Source organism: Anolis sagrei, chromosome 3 (genome assembly GCF_037176765.1).
Source record: "Anolis sagrei isolate rAnoSag1 chromosome 3, rAnoSag1.mat, whole genome shotgun sequence".
NCBI lineage: Eukaryota > Metazoa > Chordata > Lepidosauria > Squamata > Dactyloidae > Anolis > Anolis sagrei.
The window spans coordinates 273,525,640-273,544,024 of record NC_090023.1 but is presented as its reverse complement, the minus strand read 5'-3'; the positions used below and the strand labels follow the sequence as shown (position 1 = coordinate 273,544,024).

The 18,385-nt window shown below is 45.1% G+C and overlaps 1 protein-coding gene across 1 annotated transcript; it reads right to left on the bottom strand.

Annotated features, from left to right (window-relative positions):
* Positions 1-2,835: 2,835 nt before the first annotated feature.
* On the bottom strand, positions 2,836-11,323 carry LOC137096534 (zinc finger protein 160-like). Its single transcript, XM_067466155.1, has 2 exons — positions 11,222-11,323; positions 2,836-5,815 (listed from the first exon to the last, which is right to left on the bottom strand). The coding sequence occupies exon 2, from the start codon at positions 5,598-5,600 to the stop codon at positions 3,990-3,992; it is 1,611 nt and encodes a 536-aa protein (XP_067322256.1). The 5' UTR covers positions 5,601-5,815; positions 11,222-11,323; the 3' UTR covers positions 2,836-3,989.
* Positions 11,324-18,385: the final 7,062 nt, after the last annotated feature.

Genomic DNA, 18,385 nt, shown 5'->3' with positions numbered 1-18,385 from the left:
GGATCTGTAATTGGTTAAGTGGACGAACCCAGAGGGTGATTCTCCCCAAGGCTTCCTCCTCTTCATCCTGGAAAGAAGTGACAAGCGGAGTGCCGCAGGGTTCCGTCCTGGGCCCGGTCCTGTTCAACATCTTTATTAATGACTTAGATGAAGGGTTAGAAGGCAGGATCATCTAATTGTTTTAATTGTGCGAAAGCTCTCCCGGCCACCGCTGAGACCTGGGGTTCCAGGCTCAGCGATGAGTCCAGGATCACTCCCAAGCTGCGAACCTGCATCTTCAGGGGGAGTGTAACCCCGTCTAACACAGGCTGTAACCCTATGCCCTGTTCGGCCTTGCGACTGACCAGTAGGACATCTGTCTTGTCTGGATTCAATTTCAATTTGTTAGCTCTCATCCAGTCCGATACAGCAGCTAAACACCGGTTCAAGGTCTGGACAGCCTCCTTGGTGACAGGTGGGAAGGAGTGACAGATTTGGACATCATCTGCATAGAGATAACATCTTAGCCCGAAACTCCGAATGATCTCTCCCAGCGGCTTCATGTAGATGTTAAATAACATCGGGGACAGAATTGAACCCTGTGGGACTCCACACAGCAACGGTTGCGGAGCCGAACAGGTGTCACCCAATGACACCTTCTGGGTCCGTCCCTCAAGGAAGGATCGAAGCCACCGCAGAGCAGTGCCTCCGAGCCCCATATCCATGAGGCGCCCCAGAAGGATACCGTGATCGACGGTATCGAAGGCCGCTGAGAGGTCCAGCAGAACTAACAGGGACACACTCCCCCTGTCCAGCTCCCTGCGAAGATCATCTACCAAGGCGACCAAGGCTGTCTCAGTTCCATGTCCCGGCCTGAAGCCAGACTGTGCCGGGTCTAGATAATCAGTGTCTACCAGAACCCCCTGGAGTTGTGTTGCCACCACACGTTCCATGACTTTGCCCAAATAGGGGAGATTGGAGACTGGCCAATAGTTGTCGAATTGAGTGGGATCCAGTGATGGTTTCTTCAACAGCGGTTTTATAATGGCTTGTTTTAAGCCCGCTGGAAATTTTCCTTCCTGTAAGGAGGTATTAACCATCACCTTCACCCACCCTGCCAAACCCCCTCTGGCTTCCTTGATCAGCCAGGAAGGGCAGGGGTCTAGGATGCATGTGGTGGGTCGCACCTCTCCAAGGATCCTGTCCACATCCTCAAGCTGAACCAATTGAAACGAATCCAACAAAACTGGACAAGCAGATGCTCTCGTTACATCCCCAGAGACTGCCGTTAACGTGACGTCAAAACCTGACCGAATCCGCTCAATTTTATCCGCGAAGGACCGAGCAAATGCTTCACAGCGAGCCACCGAGTTGTCCGAGGCCTCGCTTTTTGGCGGATTTAACAGGCCCCTGACAACTCGGAAAAGCTCCGCCGGACGATTCTTCGCTGATGCAATATTGGCTGTGATGAATGTTTTCTGAGCTGCCGTTATTGCCACACCGTAGGACCTTAAAAAGGCATTCAGGTGTGTTTGGGCTGGATTGGTGGGATTCTGGCGCCACACGCACTCTAACCTCCTCTTCTTTCGCTTCATCGCTGCCAGCTCCTCGGTGAACCAAGAGGCTGGTTTAGCTCGGTTACTCGAGAGGGGGCGTTCCGGAGCGATAGTGTCAATTGTCCTGCTCAACTCATTATTCCAACAAGAGACCAGAGCATCAACAGTATCGCTAGCCAAGGAGGTGGAAAAATCCCCAAGAGCCGTCAAGAGTCCATTTGGATCCATAAGTCTCCTGGGGCGGACCATTCTAATGGGTCCACCACCCCTGCGGAGGTTAGGAGGCCCAGTTAGTCTAAAACTGATCAGGTGGTGATCGGTCCATGGCAATGGGGCGATAGTTGGCTCCTCCATCCCGTCACCCTCATCCCATCCCTGGACAAAAACCAAATCTAAAGTGTGCCCGGCATTATGGGTGGGATCAGATATTAGTTGGGACAGGCCCATGGTTGCCATGGCGGCCATGAAATCCTGAGCCGCACCAGAAAGAGGAGCCTCCGTATGGACGTTGAAGTCTCCCAAGACCAGGAGTCGTTGGAAGCTCAGCGCCATGTCCGAGACCACTCCCGCTAGCTCAGGTAGGGAGACTGTAGTGCAGCGGGGTGGTCGGTACACTAACAGAATCCCTATCCTGTCCCGGTCACCTATCCTGAAGCCGGCACATTCAAAGGAAGATGATTGTGGGATGGGACACCTGATCAGTGGAATAAAATCCTTATAGACCACTGCGACTCCGCCTCCCCGCCCTCCAAGCCTTGGTTGGTGCTGAACGGAATAACCTGGTGGACAGAGTTGGGGACCCGCTGTGGGGTGAGCAGAGCGGGTCCTCCTTTTGAGGACCCGCTCTGCTCACCCCACACGGGGAAGGAAGGGGCTAGAAAAGATGCCCTGAACATAGTTTGCCTCTCTTATCCCTGACTGGACTGCCGTGTCCAGAGGGGTCACCACCCTCCGGCCAATAATGAAAAATGAACTTTGGAACATGGAACATATGGACACTGACGGACAACTCAGACAGTGAGCAGCCCAAACGCAGAACTGCTATCATTGCAATGGAGCTGGGGCGCTTTAACATTGATGTAGCAGCACTTCAGGAGACCCGAAGAGCAGAACAGGATCATCTGAAGAAAGAAAATGGAGGCTACACCTTCTTTTGGAAGGGACTGCATGAAGAAGGAGGAAGAATACACAGAGTGGGCTTTGCTATCAGAAATGACCTGGTGAAGCACCAGCCCGAAGGACCCATTGTTGCACTCCAGACCAGGACAAGCCCTTTGACTTTAAACACCACACAGTTGAGTAGAAATGCAATCCGTTTTATTTTATTGAAGATCATTAAAAAGCAGTAAAGTAAAAAGCACTTTAAAGGAATAAGTAAATCCTTTAAGATAAGCCGGAACAAAATAGTCCAGGGAAATAGTCCATCAAAGTTCATAAAAAACAAAGGCAGAAACTTCTAGAGTAAAATCCAAAAAACTGGAAACATGAATCCAAGGCACTTAAACACATAATCATAAAATACAAGAATTAAAAGCAGGAACAGGGACGAGATCTTGACTTGATTCCAAACGATGCCTCATCTGACTACAGATCCTGTACTTGGGACTTTTATCTCCTCGTTAAGCTATGTCCCAAGTGGTCAGAAATTGGTTCTACTTTAGCCTTGAATCCCTTATCTTTCTTTCTCTGAGCCTGGCAGAACGCCGGAGCCACTGATCTGCTTTCCTGTTCTGTCTATCTATTTGTTCATTAATTTCTGCAGCTGGTCTTATACAATGTATTATCTCATAACACTTTTAGTTCACAAATTCTATTGCAGTTTTTGTGTATTATCTTTTTGTAGAACTAACATTAATTTGTCAATTTCAGCCATTTAAAAAAATTGTAATCCATTCCTCCGGTGTTGGTGTTCTTTATTTTTTTCCATAGTTTTGCATATTCATTTCTTGCTGCTGTAGTCACGTACAGGAAGATTCTTTCCTGCTGTTTTGGGATTTGCTTGTCTAAAAGTCCCAATTACGAAGGTTCTGGATTCAGTGTTACTTAGTTTTGTTGTTGTTGTTGTTTTTCAATGTTGCTATGCACTTTTAGCTGGAAGTTCAGCACATTTGATAAAAGGTTCCAGTCATTTCTTTACATTTCCAGCATAAATTCAATATTTTAATTTATCTTTGAGGATTTTTCTGGAGTTATGTAACATCTGTGGATCCTTTTGTAAAAGATTCTTTAACAGAGTAACTTCTTCTAAATTGTAATCTATTCTTCCAAAGTTCCTCCAATTCTTCTACATTTATCTATTTCAACCCAATATTTCTAAGTGTTTCTGCAAGATCACCACAAGATGATAAAATACCCAACATGATGCTATCATTTACATTTGGTAGAGTTGCCTTTGTCCATCTTAAGAGGGTCTCTCTTGGCATCATTTTACTAGAATGTGAGTGCTTTCCACACTCAAGGCATCCCAGTGTGGGTTCTATTGTGTTTTTTAAGATTTCCACTTTCACAGAAGCTCTTTCCACACTCCAGGCATTGATAGGGTTTCTCCCCAGTGTGAGTTCGTTGGTGTTTACGTAGGCTTCCACTATCAGTGAAGCTCTTTCCACATTCCAGGCATTTATAGGGTTTCTCACCAGTGTGAATCCTTCCATGTTGCTGCAGATGACATCTCAAAATGAATCTCTTTCCACACTCCAGGCATTTATACGGTTTCTCCCCAGTGTGAATCCTTTGATGTGAATGCAGACTTTGACTGAGGCTGAAGTTCTTTCCACACTCAAGGCATTTATAGGGTTTCTCCCCAGAGTGAGTTCGTTGGTGTTTACGTAGGTCTCCACTGCCAATGAAGTTCTTTCCACACTCCAGGCATTTATAGGGTTTCTCCCCAGAGTGAATCCTTTCATGTTGCTGCAGATGATGCCTCAAAGTGAAACTCTTTCCACACTCCAGGCATTCATAGGGTTTCTCCCCAGTGTGAGTTCGTTGATGTGAACGCAGATCTCCACTCTGAGTGAAGCTGTTCCCACATTCCTGGCATTTATAAGGCTTTTCCCCAGTGTGAGTTCGTTGGTGGTTATGTAGGTGTATACGCTGACTGAAGCTCTTTCCACACTCCAGGCATGTATAAGGTTTCTCCCCAGTGTGAGTTCGTTGGTGTTTATGTAGGGTTCCACTATCAGTGAAGCCCTTTCCACACTCCAGGCATTTATATGGTTTCTCTCCACTGTGAGTCCTTTGATGTGAACGTAAATGTCCACTGTCAGTGAAGCTCTTTCCACACTGCAGGCGTTTATAGGGTTTCTCCCCAGTGTGAGTCCTTTGATGTGAACGTAAATGTCCACTGTCAGTGAAGCTCTTTCCACACTCTATGCATGTACAAGGTTTCTCCCCAGTGTGAGTTTGTTTGTGGGTATGTAGGTGTGAATTCTGAGTGAAGCTCTTTCCACACTCCAGGCATTTATATGGTTTCTCTCCACTGTGAGTCCTTTGATGTGAATGTAGACTTCCACTATGGCTGAAGTTCTTTCCACATTCCAGACATGTATAGGGTTTTTCCCCAGTGTGAGTTCTGCGGTGAGATTGTAGACTCCCTTGACGAGCGAAGCTCCTTCCACACTCCAGGCATGTATAGGGTTTCTCCCCAGTGTGAGTTTGTTGGTGTTTACGCAGAATTCCACTATCAGTGAAGCTCTTTCCACATTCCAGGCATTTATAAGGTTTCTCCCCAGTGTGAATCCTTCCATGTTGCTGCAGATGATGTCTCAAAGTGAAACTCTTTCCACACTCCAGGCATTCATAGGGTTTCTCTCCAGTGTGAGTGCGTTGATGTGAACGCAGATCTCCACTCTGAGTGAAGCTTTTTCCACACTCCATGCATTTATAGGGTTTCTCCCCGGTGTGAGTTCGTTTGTGAGTATGTAGGTGTGAATTCTGAGTGAAGCTCCGGCCACACTCCAGGCATGTATAGGGTTTCTCCCCAGTGTGAATCCTTTGATGTGACTGTAGACTTTGATTGTGTTTGAAGCTCTTTCCACATTCCAGGCATTCATAGGATTTCTCCTGCATGTTGACAGTGGTATGTATTTTTAACTGCAATATAGACACTTCTGTCTTCTTTGATCCCAAAGTCAGTTCAGCAAGATCAGCACCTCAAGTGGATGTCTTTTTCATACAGGACCCTTTTCCTTACAGATTCTTTGGTTTCCAAATTCCACAATGTCTACTAGATGATGGTTTGATTGTCATCACACCAGAGATATCGCTATGAATTCCTTATGTTCCTGGTCAAGAAGGAAACAGCAAAAGATTAGACATGAAGCTGAAAAACTCCATTCCCACCTTTCTCTTCATAAAAGTTTGCTGCTACCAAATTTCCTGGCATTCCGAAATGAATCATCCACTCAGCGAAGAATATGCCTCCGATCTGGATACTTCAGATCCAGATTTAAACATATGGAGGTATTCACAACATTCGTCTCTGCTGAACCAATTCCCTCTCTGCCTTTCCCTCCCTCCATTGTGCCCAGGATGGGATGCCAAGGCAGGAAAGCCTCCTTCCTTCCTTCCTTCCTTCCTTCCTTCCTTCCTTCCTTCCTTCCTTCCTTCCTTCCCAGCTTGTTTTCCTCAGCCCAGTCATCCCTCTTCTCCTTTGCTTCTGTCCCAACAGCTCAAGGATCTAGAGAAACAGGGCATTTCCATATAGGGAGGGAGAAATGTTTGCAGGAATTAAAAGGAATGAAGTCCTGGCCTGGGGAAGAACGGGCATCTCCTCTGACCAGTCCTCCCTCAGAAGCTTCCTCTCAAATGCTCTCCCATATGTGGGTGGAACAGAGAGAAAGGGGAGAATTTAGTACGTTTTAATATGAAACATATATGCTTGAGCCCCAACTGGTTTACAACTATGGACACACTCAGGGTATCTCTCTTACAGAGGAAACCAGACAGACAGATATTCCCAAGGCATGGAGCAAAACTTCTTTTGTCGGGATGATTTGGGATCAATCTAGTGTGTTGGTCAGGATCAGCTCTTTTGGATCTGATCCAGACCAACAGGGATGTCATGGTAAAATGGGGTGGAAGGGTTGTTTCCCTAGGTGGGAGCGACCATTTTCTTCTAGAGTGACGTTTCTCAACTTGGGGGGGGGGGGGTTGCAAGGGGGGTTTCAGAGGGGTCGGTCGCCAAAGACTATCACAAAACATGTTATTTCTGATGGTCGTAAGAACCAATTCGGCAGAGAAGGCTGAAGATCTCTCCGCCTGTTCTTCTCTCCCTTTTCTGGAAACAAAGGGCGAATCTTCCCACCAAAAGCCCTCCTCCGCTGTGATTGGCTGGCCTCTCAGCCAATGAGACTCCAAGTGGAGAGCAGGCGTGCTCTGCGCATACGTGGGAGAGTGCGCAAGGCTGGAGGGAGGCCCGCGGCCCCGCAAGAAAGGGGGAAATGCAGCCACACAATGTGGCATTGAGAGTGGCCCAGCAGCATCAGGAGAAGGTGGGCAGCAGAAGCAACTCAGGTAATTTGTAACATTATTGTATTAGAAAAGTCAGTCTTTTTTTAAATTAATGCCCCCATTAGAAAATGCACAAGGGTGTGGGTGAACGACAACTCATAGGTCAATCCTCCCCAAACTCCACCAGTATTCAAAGCTGGCCATGTTGGATCTGTGTGTCGAGTTTGGTCTAGATCCACCGTTGTTTTGGTCCACAGCGCTCTCTGGATGTAGGTGAACTACATCTCCCCTAAATCACTGTGAATTCCTCCCAAATCCCTCCAGTATTTTCTGTTGCTCATGGGGGTTCTGTGTGGGAAGTTTGGCCCAGTTCTATCGTTGGTGGGGTTCAAGGGGCTCATTAATTATAGGTGAACTATAAATCCCAGCAACTACAATTCCCTAATGTCAAGGTCTCTTTTCCCCAAACTCCACAAGTGTTCAAATGTGGGTACGTTGAATACTTGTGCCAAGTTTGGTCCAGATCCAGAATTGTTTGAGTCCACAGTGCTCTCTGCATGCAGGTGAACTACATCTCCAAAACTCAAGATCAATGCTCATCAAACCCTTCAAGTATTTTCTGTTGGTCATTGGAGTTCTGTGTGCCAAGATTGGTTCAATTCCATCTTTGGAGTTCAGAATGTGTTCGACTGTACGTGAACTATACATTCCAGCAACTACAACTCCCAAATGTCAAGATCTATTTTTCCCAAATTCCAAGAGTGTTCAAATTTGGGCATATTGAGTATCAGTGCCAAGTTTGTTGGTACTAGGGGCTTGCAACATACTTTTTCTAAGTCCTAGAAAGGACCAGGGCTTTTTCTGTTGCAACTGTTATGGGTTAATTGAATGTATGATTACTTCCTGTATATAGTAAGCCTCTGTGTGTTTGTAAATTTTGAGTATTGCGTTCCAAGCTTTGCTTGAGGGCTTGTTTTGAGCTGAAAAGCCTTTGTTTGGTGCCGGGAGCAGTTCTTCAAGCGTCCTGAAGACAAATTTTGTTTACGGCAAGACAAGGTCACTGTACGGACAACTAAGGAAGAGAGACTGTATATTATTCTGTTACAAGCCTGCATATCGCCGTTGAATGAAGAGGACTCACGGAAGATATTGTTTTTGTTATGTTTTGGTGAGAACAATTCTTATGTCTTGTTTTGTATACAGTGAATAGAACTTCATTTTATTTCTACTCATGTGTTTTCTTTACGGGTTATTTTTATCACACTTAAAAGAGTTAAAAGGGCTAGAGTCATTCTGCGGGCTAGTAACGGTAACAAAGTCTGGTCCAGATCCATCACATTTTCTCCCTTTAATCACTGTCAATTCTCCCAAACCAGCATTATTGTAGGTCATGGGGGTCTGTATGCCAAGTTTGGTCTAGGTTTGTCATTTGTCGGGGTCTCAGTGCTCTGTGGAAGTCAGAGCTGACGTGGTTGAAGGTACTGCAGATCCCATCATCTGTTGTCCTTGCTTCCCCAAACATATTGTTTTTGTGATCGATCACTATGTATTAATTATATTCACTTTGTAACAATGAAAATACATCCAGCACACAGGCTGAGGTAGAAGCGTCCGGAACATCTCCAGCAAGCTCTTCGGATTGGGTTCTGCTCATTGTATTTTTGCTATTTTGATTTATAACAGAATTAGGTTGTTGAGTGTTAAGTCCCAGCACACAATATTGACACCCCTTCACTTTAAAAATCTTGGTACTCTTAACCTGCTATCTTCACACAGTAGCAGTTTGTACCACCTTGCCTCGTGATAATCCGTAAGACCATATTTTATCAGGAATTGAGGTTGTGTCAAGGAGGGAGAGAGGGAATCGGGTGAAAATGAACAAAATCTGGCTACCAGTATTAAAAAAAAATCTAAAATTACAACAGCAGAGAGGAAACAACCAGGCACATCTTAACACCTCTCAAAAAAAGATTTTCCCAGGCTCAGCCAGGCCTTCAAATGCTAATGAAGGTGGTCAGTTGAAACATTCACACCTAGCTCCAGCAGAGAAGAGCTCTTTGCCCCACCCCAGCCATTCCACAGATATATAAACCCATTGTCCTAATTCCAACAGACCTCACTACCTCTGACGATGCTTGCCATAGATGCAGGCGAAACGTCAGGAGAAATGCCTCTAGAACATGGCTCTTTAGCCCGAAAAAACCCACAAGAACCTAGTATTAAAAAACTCTAAAATTACAACAGCAAAACAGCAGAGAGGAAACAACCAGGCACATCTTAACACCTCTCAACAAAAGATTTTCCCAGGCTCAGCCAGGCCTTCAAATGCTAATGAAGGTGGTCGGTTGAAACGTCACACCTAGCTCCAGCAGAGAAGAGCTCTTTGCCCCACCCCAGCCATTCCACAGATATATAAACCCATTGTCCTAATTCCAACAGACCTCACTACCTCTGAGGATGCTTGCCATAGATGCAGGCGAAACGTCAGGAGAAATGCCTCTAGAACATGGCCCTATAGCCCCCAAAAACCCACAAGAACCTAGTGATTCCAGCCATGAAAGCCTTCGACAATAAATCGGGTGGCTGCTTGCTCAGGCGAGGGAGGGAAGGCTTTAGTTACTATAGCATTCGAACCTAGGATTCTGTATAATAGCTATGGGAAATCTATGAAGTCCGAAAATCATGAAGTGGGACTTGTAAGCTTTTAATCGGTATTACTTTTTAAATTGTTTTAATTGTTTCATAATTTTATATGGTATGTTCATTGCTATGTGCACGATGCAGCATTGCGTTTTTGCTGTAGTTTGTAAGCCGCCCTGAGTCCCCTTCCGGGTGAGAAGAGCGGGGTATAAATATAGTAAATCTATATAAATAAAAATGTAATGTCAGTTCGTGCTACCATCAGAACTCAAAAACCCTATGATTGCAAAGGCTGAATGGCCATCTGTTGGGAGTGCTTTGACTGTGCTTTCCCTGTACGGCAGAATAAAGGGACTGGACTGGATGGCCCCTGGGCTTGTTTGTATTAGTAAGACTATTATTGCAAAGGCTGAATGGCCATCTGCTGGGGGTGCTTTGACTGTGCTTCCCCTGCAGGGCGGAATGAAGGGGGTTGGGCGGGGTGGCCCCTGGGCTTGCTCCTATTAGTATTCCTGATTGCAAAGGCTGAATGGCCATCTGTCAGGGGTGCTTTGATGGTGCCTTCCCTGCAGGGCAGAATACAGGGGGGCTGGGCTGGGTGTCCCTTGGGGTTGTTCCTATTAGTATGACTATTAGTGCAAAGGCTGAATGTCCATCTGTTGGGGGTGCTTTGATTGTGCTTCCCCTGCATGGCAGAATAAAGGGGGCTGGACAGGATGGCCCCTGGGCTTGCTCCTATTAGTATGACTATGATTGCAAAGGCTGAATGGCCATCTGCAGGGGGTGCTTTGACTGTGCCTTCCCTGCAGGGCAGAATACAGGGGTCTGGACAGGGTAGCCCCTGGACTTGTTCCTATTAGTATTACTATTATTACAAAGGCTGAATGTCCATCTGTTTGGGGTGCTTTGATTGTGCTTAATCTACATGGCAGAATAAAGGGGGCTGGACAGGATGGCCCCTGGGCTTACTCCTATTAGTAAGACTATTATTGCAAAGGCTGAATGGGCATCTGTTGGGGGTGCTTTGACTGTGCCTTCCCTGCATGGCAGAATAAAGGGGGCTGGGCAGGAAGGCCCCTGGGCTTGTTCCTATTAGTATGCCTATTATTGCAAAGGCTGAATGGCCATCTGTCGGGGGTGCTTTGCCTGCATGGCAGAATAAAAGGGGCTGGGCTGGTTCCTATTAGTATTCCTATTATTGCAAAGGCTGAATGGCCATCTGTTGGGGGTGCTTTGATTGTGCCTTCCCTGCATGGCAGAATAAAGGGGGGCTGGGCGTCCCTTGGGGGTCCTTCCACTGAAAGACTGTTCAGCTTGCCCTGTTGAAAGAGTTTGGCCATGCCTGATAGAGAGAGAGATCTATCAATGCATCCATTCTGTGCCATATGCCACACACACCTTCCTTGAGTCTTCATGAGCACACTTTGCAGGGCGGGAGGGAGGGAGCGCGGTGCATGCTGGGAAGGAGGAGGCCTTGACTGTTTTGAAGGCCTTTGTTTCCCTCCCTGGATGAAGGCTGCCCTCCCTCCCTCGCTCGCTCCTCACAGGAAGATGTCATAACGACAATCCTAATAAGAATAATAATAACAACAGTTTACCTCTCCGTCCCTCCCTCTCCGTGGCGCCACAAGAAGCGCTTTCTTCACCGCCGCCTCTTCGCCTCACTCCAAGGAAAATGGCGGACTGAGAGAGAAGCTCCCTCAGGCTCGCCCGAGAAGAAGCCCGCCCACTCCTCCTCCTCCCCCATCCCATTGGATGAGGCCGTGAAGCCCCGCCCTCCCAAGGCCCTCATTGGTCGCCTGCCGGTGTGCAGCCTTGATTGACGGATTCAGAAAGCAGAGAGAGAGAGAAAGGAAAAGCCCACTGTCTGAATGCCCGGCCACCATCTCCCAAAGCAGTTACAATACTCCCAAATCAAGAACAGAACATGGAATTGTGGTGGACAGGATTTTTTTTTTAAAGATGAACTTAAAGCTAACCTTAAAAATTGTGGCATAGATATGGAGAACTGGGAAGCCCTGTCCCTTGAGCGCTCTAGCTAGAGGTCAGCTGTGACCAGCAGTGCTGTGGAATTTGAAGAGGCACAATTGTGGGAGAAAGAGGCCAAGGGGAAGGCGCATCAAGCCAACCCTGACTGGAAACCGATGCCCTCACTGTCACTGTCAGCAGAGTTATAATATCAAATAAAAAATAACAATACTACAGCAGAAGCTTACTTTATTATAGCTTCATAGTGGAAACTCAGAAATCAGACATCAGACCCTAAACAAAAACCTCCAACCAAATCCAAGACCCAAAGACTGCAGGCAGATGCAAACCATTATAACAGCAGCAATGAGATCCTGTGACGGTCTGGATGAGGGCGAACAAATTGAAACTGAATCCAGACAAGACAGAGGTCCTCCTGGTCAGTCGCAAGGCCGAACAGGGCATAGGGTTACAGCCTGTGTTAGACGGGGTCGCACTCCCCTTGAAGGCACAGGTTCACAGTTTGGGTGTGATCCTGGATTCACCGCTGAGCCTGGAACCCGAGGTTTTGGCGGTGACCAGGGGAGCATTTGCACAGTTAAAACCCGTGAGCCAACTGCGCCCGTACCTTGGGAAGTCTGACTTGGCCACGGTAGTCCACGCTCTGGTTACATCCCGCTTAGACTACTGCAACGCTCTCTACGTGGGGTTGCCTTTGAAGACGGCCCGGAAGCTTCAATTGGTCCAACGCTTGGCAGCCATGATACTAACAGGAGCGGGACGCAGGGAGCATACAACCCCCTTGTTGTACCAGCTCCACTGGCTACCGATTTGCTACTGGGCTCAATTCAAGGTGCTGGCGTTGGCCTATAAAGCCCTAAACAGTTCCGGCCCAAGATACCTATCCGACCGCATCTCAACCTACGAGCCCACCAGGACTTTGAGATCTTCCGGGGAGGCCCTGCTCTCCATCCCGCCTGCTTCACAAGCACGGCTGGCGGGGACGAGAGAAAGGGCCTTTTCTGTGGTGGCCCCTCGGCTTTGGAACGCCCTTCCCATGGAGGTAAGATCAGCCCCCTCGCTGATGGTGTTTCGAAAAAGACTGAAGACCTGGATGTTCAAACAGGCATTTGGCTAATTTCGGTACAATGAACTGATGACTAAAGGATTGGTAATATGGACGATGAAATTGGATTATGATTTTAGTTAAGAGATGCACTGGATTATTATCGACGGGCCAATATTGTTGTTTATTGTGTATGTTGTTTTTTATGGTTTTAATCTGAATATTGTTGTTGTTTGTACTGTTGTAAACCGCGTTGAGTCGCCAACTTAGGCTGAGAAACGGCGGTATACAAGCACCGTAATAAATAAATAAAATAAGGGCCTTCTCGATGGTGGCCCCTTGACTTTGGAACTCCCTGCCATTAGAGATCAGAACTGCCCCCTCCCTCATGACGTTCAGGAAACTAACAAAGACCTGGTTGTGGAACGCGGCATTTGACAACTGATTTAATTCTTTGCCCACATGAAAGGAGGATGATGAATGTGATTGTGATGGTGTTGGACGATTTGGCTCTTTTAACTAGGATGTTAATATTTTAATGTGTATGGTGCTGATATTTTAATCGTGTAATGAAGTGGCATTGTGTTGTTATTGTATATTTTTTGTATGTTAACACATGTTGTGAACCGGTCCGAATCCCTCTTTGAAGGTGAGAGGGTCGGTATATAAAACCTCGAAATAAATAAATAATAAATAATAAATAGAGCCTTCTCGGTGGTGGCTCCTCGGCTGTGGAACATCCTTCCCATGGACATCAGACTGGCTCCTTCCCTGATGGTATTCCACAGGAAACTAAAGACTTGGTTGTTCAAGAAGGCGTTCGAACAAGAAGTGCAATGATTGGTAATTGACTATAGGAATGGAACAACGGAAAATGATACTGGATTGTGGCCTGGACGATGAGACGACGCGGAATGGTTTTCGTAGTAATGACGATGTTTTTGTATAATGCTGGACTGTGAATTGTTTTTATACTGTGTCTTGAATTTTGTGGTTCCTATGTTGTACACCGCTGTGAGTCGCCCCTGGGCTGAGAACAGCGGTATATAAGCAAAGTAAATAAATAAATAAAGAACATGCAGGTCAAGGAGAGGGCTTCACTGTCACCTCCGTATGCTCCATAAGGACACTACGCTTGGAAGGCCCTCATACTCAGAGAACGAGGGATCGCCTAAGTGAAACTCTATTTTTTCTATTCTTGATGGCAGTCTACTATATACATAATTTATTTAGTTAAGATATGGCAATAGATTAGTAATATACATGTACATATTTATAATTATCCTTCATGCATGATCTATACATAATATTTATTTATTTATTTATTTACTTTGCTTCTATACGGCTGTATCTCAAGCCCGAAGGCGACTCACGGCGGTTCACAAACAGTAAAAACAGTAGAAACAGCAGTGGTTCCATACAACATAGAACAATTGACTTAACACATTATCCATAAATTACCAATAAGCAATTACAATGCACAATTATTACGAAAAACAACCATACCCAATCTTCTCATCATCCAAGCGTAGTCCAGGTTCGTCGTCCATTGTTCCATTCCTATGTTCCATTAACAGATTGCACTAAATTACTCAAACGCCTGCACAAACATCCAGGTCTTCATAAATCTTATGTGTCTTGAAGTTATAATTTTTTCTACTTTATTTCAGAAATATTGAGTCATTAATTTTCCAAAACTTTTTTTTGCTCTCAGATATACAAGTTATATAGTTTATACAAATGTATTATCTCATTACACTTTTAGTTCACAAATTCGATTGCCGTTTTTGTGTATTTTCTTCTTGTAGAATTAACGTTAATTTGTCATTTCAGCCATTTAAAAGAAATTGTAATCCATTCCTCTGGTGTTGGTGTTCTTTGTGTGCCAGCTGCGCCAATACCTTGGGAAGTCTGACTTGGCCACAGTGGTCCACACTATGGTTACATCCTGTTTAGATTACTGCAATGCTCTCTATGTGGGGTTGCCTCTGAAGACTGCCCAGAAGCTTCAATTAGTCCAACGTGCAGGAGCCAGACTACTAACACGAGCGGGGTACAGGGAGCATACAACTCCTCTGTTGCACCAGCTCCACTGGCTGCCAGTCAGCTTCCGAGCACAATTCAAAGTGCTGGTCTTAACCTATAAAGCCCTAAACGACTCCGGCCCAATTACCTGTCCGAACGTATCTTCCCCTATGAACCATCAAGATTGCTAAGATTGTCTGAAGGGGCCCTGCTCTCAGTCCCGCCAGCCTGGGGACGAGGGACAGGGCCTTCTCGGTGGTGGCCCCTCGACTCTGGAACTCCCTTCCACTGGAGATCAGAACTGCCCCTTCTATCTCGACGTTCAGAAAACAGGTGAAAACTTGGCTCTGGAAATTGGCATTCGACGAATGAGCCACGATCCTGTGATATGGGTGGATGATGACGAACAATGATTTTTTGATGATGACTGACCATTGTAATTATATGACTGTATTTTGCTATTTTAATGTTTTCGTGTAATGTAGAATATGATGTTTTTAATGACTGTTTGTAATATTGTTGTTGGAAACCGGCTTGAGTCCCTCGATGGAGGTGAGAAGACCGGGATACAAAACTGCCAAATAAATAAATAAATAAATTTGTTTTTTTCCATAGTTTTGCATATTCAATTCTGGCTGCTGTAGTCACGCACAGAAAAATTCTTTCCTGGTATTTATATTTATCGTGTCAGGAGCAGACCAAAGAGTTGTATTGCATTTTTTAACAAACCTGGTGATTTGGGGTTTGCTTGTCTAAAATTCACAATAAAAAAGGTTCTGGCATCAGTATTATTTAGGACTTTTTGTTTTGTTTTCAATATTGGTGTGCACTTTTATCTAGAAGGCTTTCGCCTTTGGGCAAGTTCACCACATCTGCTAAAAGGTTCCAGTCATTTCTTTACATCTCCAGCATAAATTCTATTATTTAATTTATCTTCGAGGGTTTTCCTGGAGTTATGTAGCATCTGTGGATCATTTTGTAAAAAAATAGTAACTTCTTGTAAATTGGAATCTATTCTTCCAAAGTTCCTCCCATTCTTCTACACCAGTGGTTCTCTGTTGGGGTTCAGCCTGAGTTTGAACTTGAACCTGATTCTCTGTTTGTTCCTCCTGATGCTAATGAAAGTATATTTACTGATGCTAGTGGAAATGTCCCTTTTGATGCCAATGTTCCTGAAATTAGTGAGGAAGAAACTGCCGTAGGTTTGGGAAATGCCAATGTTCCTGAAATTAGTGAGGAAGAAACTGCTGTAGGTTTGGAAAATGCCAATGTTCCTGAAATTAGTGAGGAAGGAACTTCTGTAGATTTGGAAAATGAAAGTACCAGTGTTCCTGAGAATGTTTCAGAGGGAAGCCATGACCTTTCCCTCCCTTCTGCACCTGGTAACTGTAATGACAACAGAAGGGGCCAAATTTGGGAAGACAGAAATAAAAAACTCAGTTTGCGTCGATCCTCCCGAATTCAAGAATTAAAAACATTAGCTTCAAAACAGAAGGGCGGTTCATGGAACCGATTCTTGAGTTTTAATTGCAATACGCCAGGCTGATTCCCTCAGTTCAGGCATCGTTTCAGAATTGATGAAGACCTTGGCAGTTCTCCCGGTTCCATGGCCATAGTATGGAAAGATTTCTAGGATATCAAGTACGGTTAGTGGATTGCTAACAGATTCAAGTATTTCTCAGAGAGGCTTTTGGTTTTGCTTTGTCCATTTAAATTCATGTTTGCTGATTTTGCTGTGGCTTTTGACTTGCATTTTTCCTTTATTTTGTAACCATTTTTCGTCAATAAAAAAGGACTGTTTTTCACAGCCAAGTGTGGTGGAGAGTTATCTTAGGCCTCGTTCTCTGCTCTGGATTGCAACATTCTCAACCTTCCTAGTGCCGCGACCCCTAATGTCGTGGTGAACCCCAACCATAAAATTATTTTTGTTGCTAATTCCTGTCATTTTGCTGCAGTCTCCTTTAAATGGTCTTTTAACTTATGACAATGTTGTAGTTAATGTTTACCTGACTTTTTATTATTGTTGTTGGCATCTAATGGTTACCAGTTATAAGCCTCCCTGAGTCCCGTCAACCCCCCCCCCCCCCCCCCCATATGAGAAGGACAGGATATAAATGCCCTAAATAAATAAATAAATAAATACTGTAAATAAATAAGTAATGTAAGACCCCCACGAAACTTGGCACACAGACTGGCCATGACAAACAGAAAACACTGGAGGGGTTTGGGAGGAATTCACAGGGATTTAGGGCAATGTAGTTCACCTACATCCGGAGAGCACTGTGAACCCAAACCACTATGGATCTGGACCAAACTTGGCACAAATACTCAATATGCCCAAATTTGAACACTGGTGGAGTTTGGGGGAAATAGACCTTGACACTTGAGAGTTGTAGTACTTTGATTGGTAACTCACCTACAATCAGAACATTCTGAACTCCACCAATGATGATATTGAACCAAATTTGGCACACAGAACTCCCATGACCACACAGAAAATACTGGAAGGGTTTGGTGGGCATTAACCTTGGGTTTTGGAGTTGTAGTTCACCTACATCCAGAAAGCACTGTGGACTCAAACAGTGACGGATCGGGACCAAACTTGACAAGAATACTCAATATGCCCCAATGTGAACACTGGTGGAGCTTTGGGAAAATAGACCTTGACATTTGGGAGTTGTAGTGCTTGGATTTATAGTTCACCTACAATCAGAGCATTCTGAACTCCATCAATGATTAAATTGAACCAAACTTGGCACACAGAACTCCCATGACCAACAGAAAATACTGGAAGGGGTTTTTGTTTGTGTTTTTTTGCGCCTGCAGTCACTCCAGGAGACTATTATTATTATTACTAAACTCAGTTGGAAGGAAACCCCAAATGCAGCCCCCATCTTTCTGCCAGGCAGGAAGATAGAATTACTATTCCATTATTATACACAATCATCATCTTCTTCTTCATTATTATTATACATTACGCAGGATACAAATATGTGAAATAAATTAATTCATTAATTATGTGCATGGGTTTTGGAGTAGGAGTCTGGAGACTTGGATTCTAATAAATGGCAATGCAGTGCCACTGGATGACCTTGAGAAAGACACACTATCTCAACCTCAAAGAAGGCAAAGGCAGACTCCTTCTGAAGACATCTTGCCAAGAAAATCCAGTGCTAGGTTCATCTTGGGGCCCTTCCAGATGGGCCCGATATCCCAGGATGTGATCCCAGGTTATCTGCTTTGAACTGGATTATATGAGACTGCACCGCCAGATAATCTGGGACAAACAGAAAACGTGGGACCAGATCTTGGGATATAGGGCCTGTCAGGAAGGGCCCCTAGATCCCTTCTACACTGTCCTTCTATCCCAAGATCTGATCCCAGGTTATCTGCTTTGAACTGGATTATATGAGTCTCCCAGATAATCTGGGACAAAAAGAAAGCCTAGGATCAGATCTTGGGATATAGGGCCTGTCTGGAAGGGCCCCTAGACCCCTTCTACACTGTCCTTCTATCCCAAGATCTGATCCCAGGTTATCTGCTTTGAACTGGTTTATATGAGTCCGCACTGCCAGATAATCTGGGATAAACAGAAAACCTGGGATCAGATCTTGGTATATAGGACTTGTTTAGAAGGGTCCTGAGGCTCCTTCATTATATTATTATTATTATTATTATTATTATTATTATTATTATTACACCT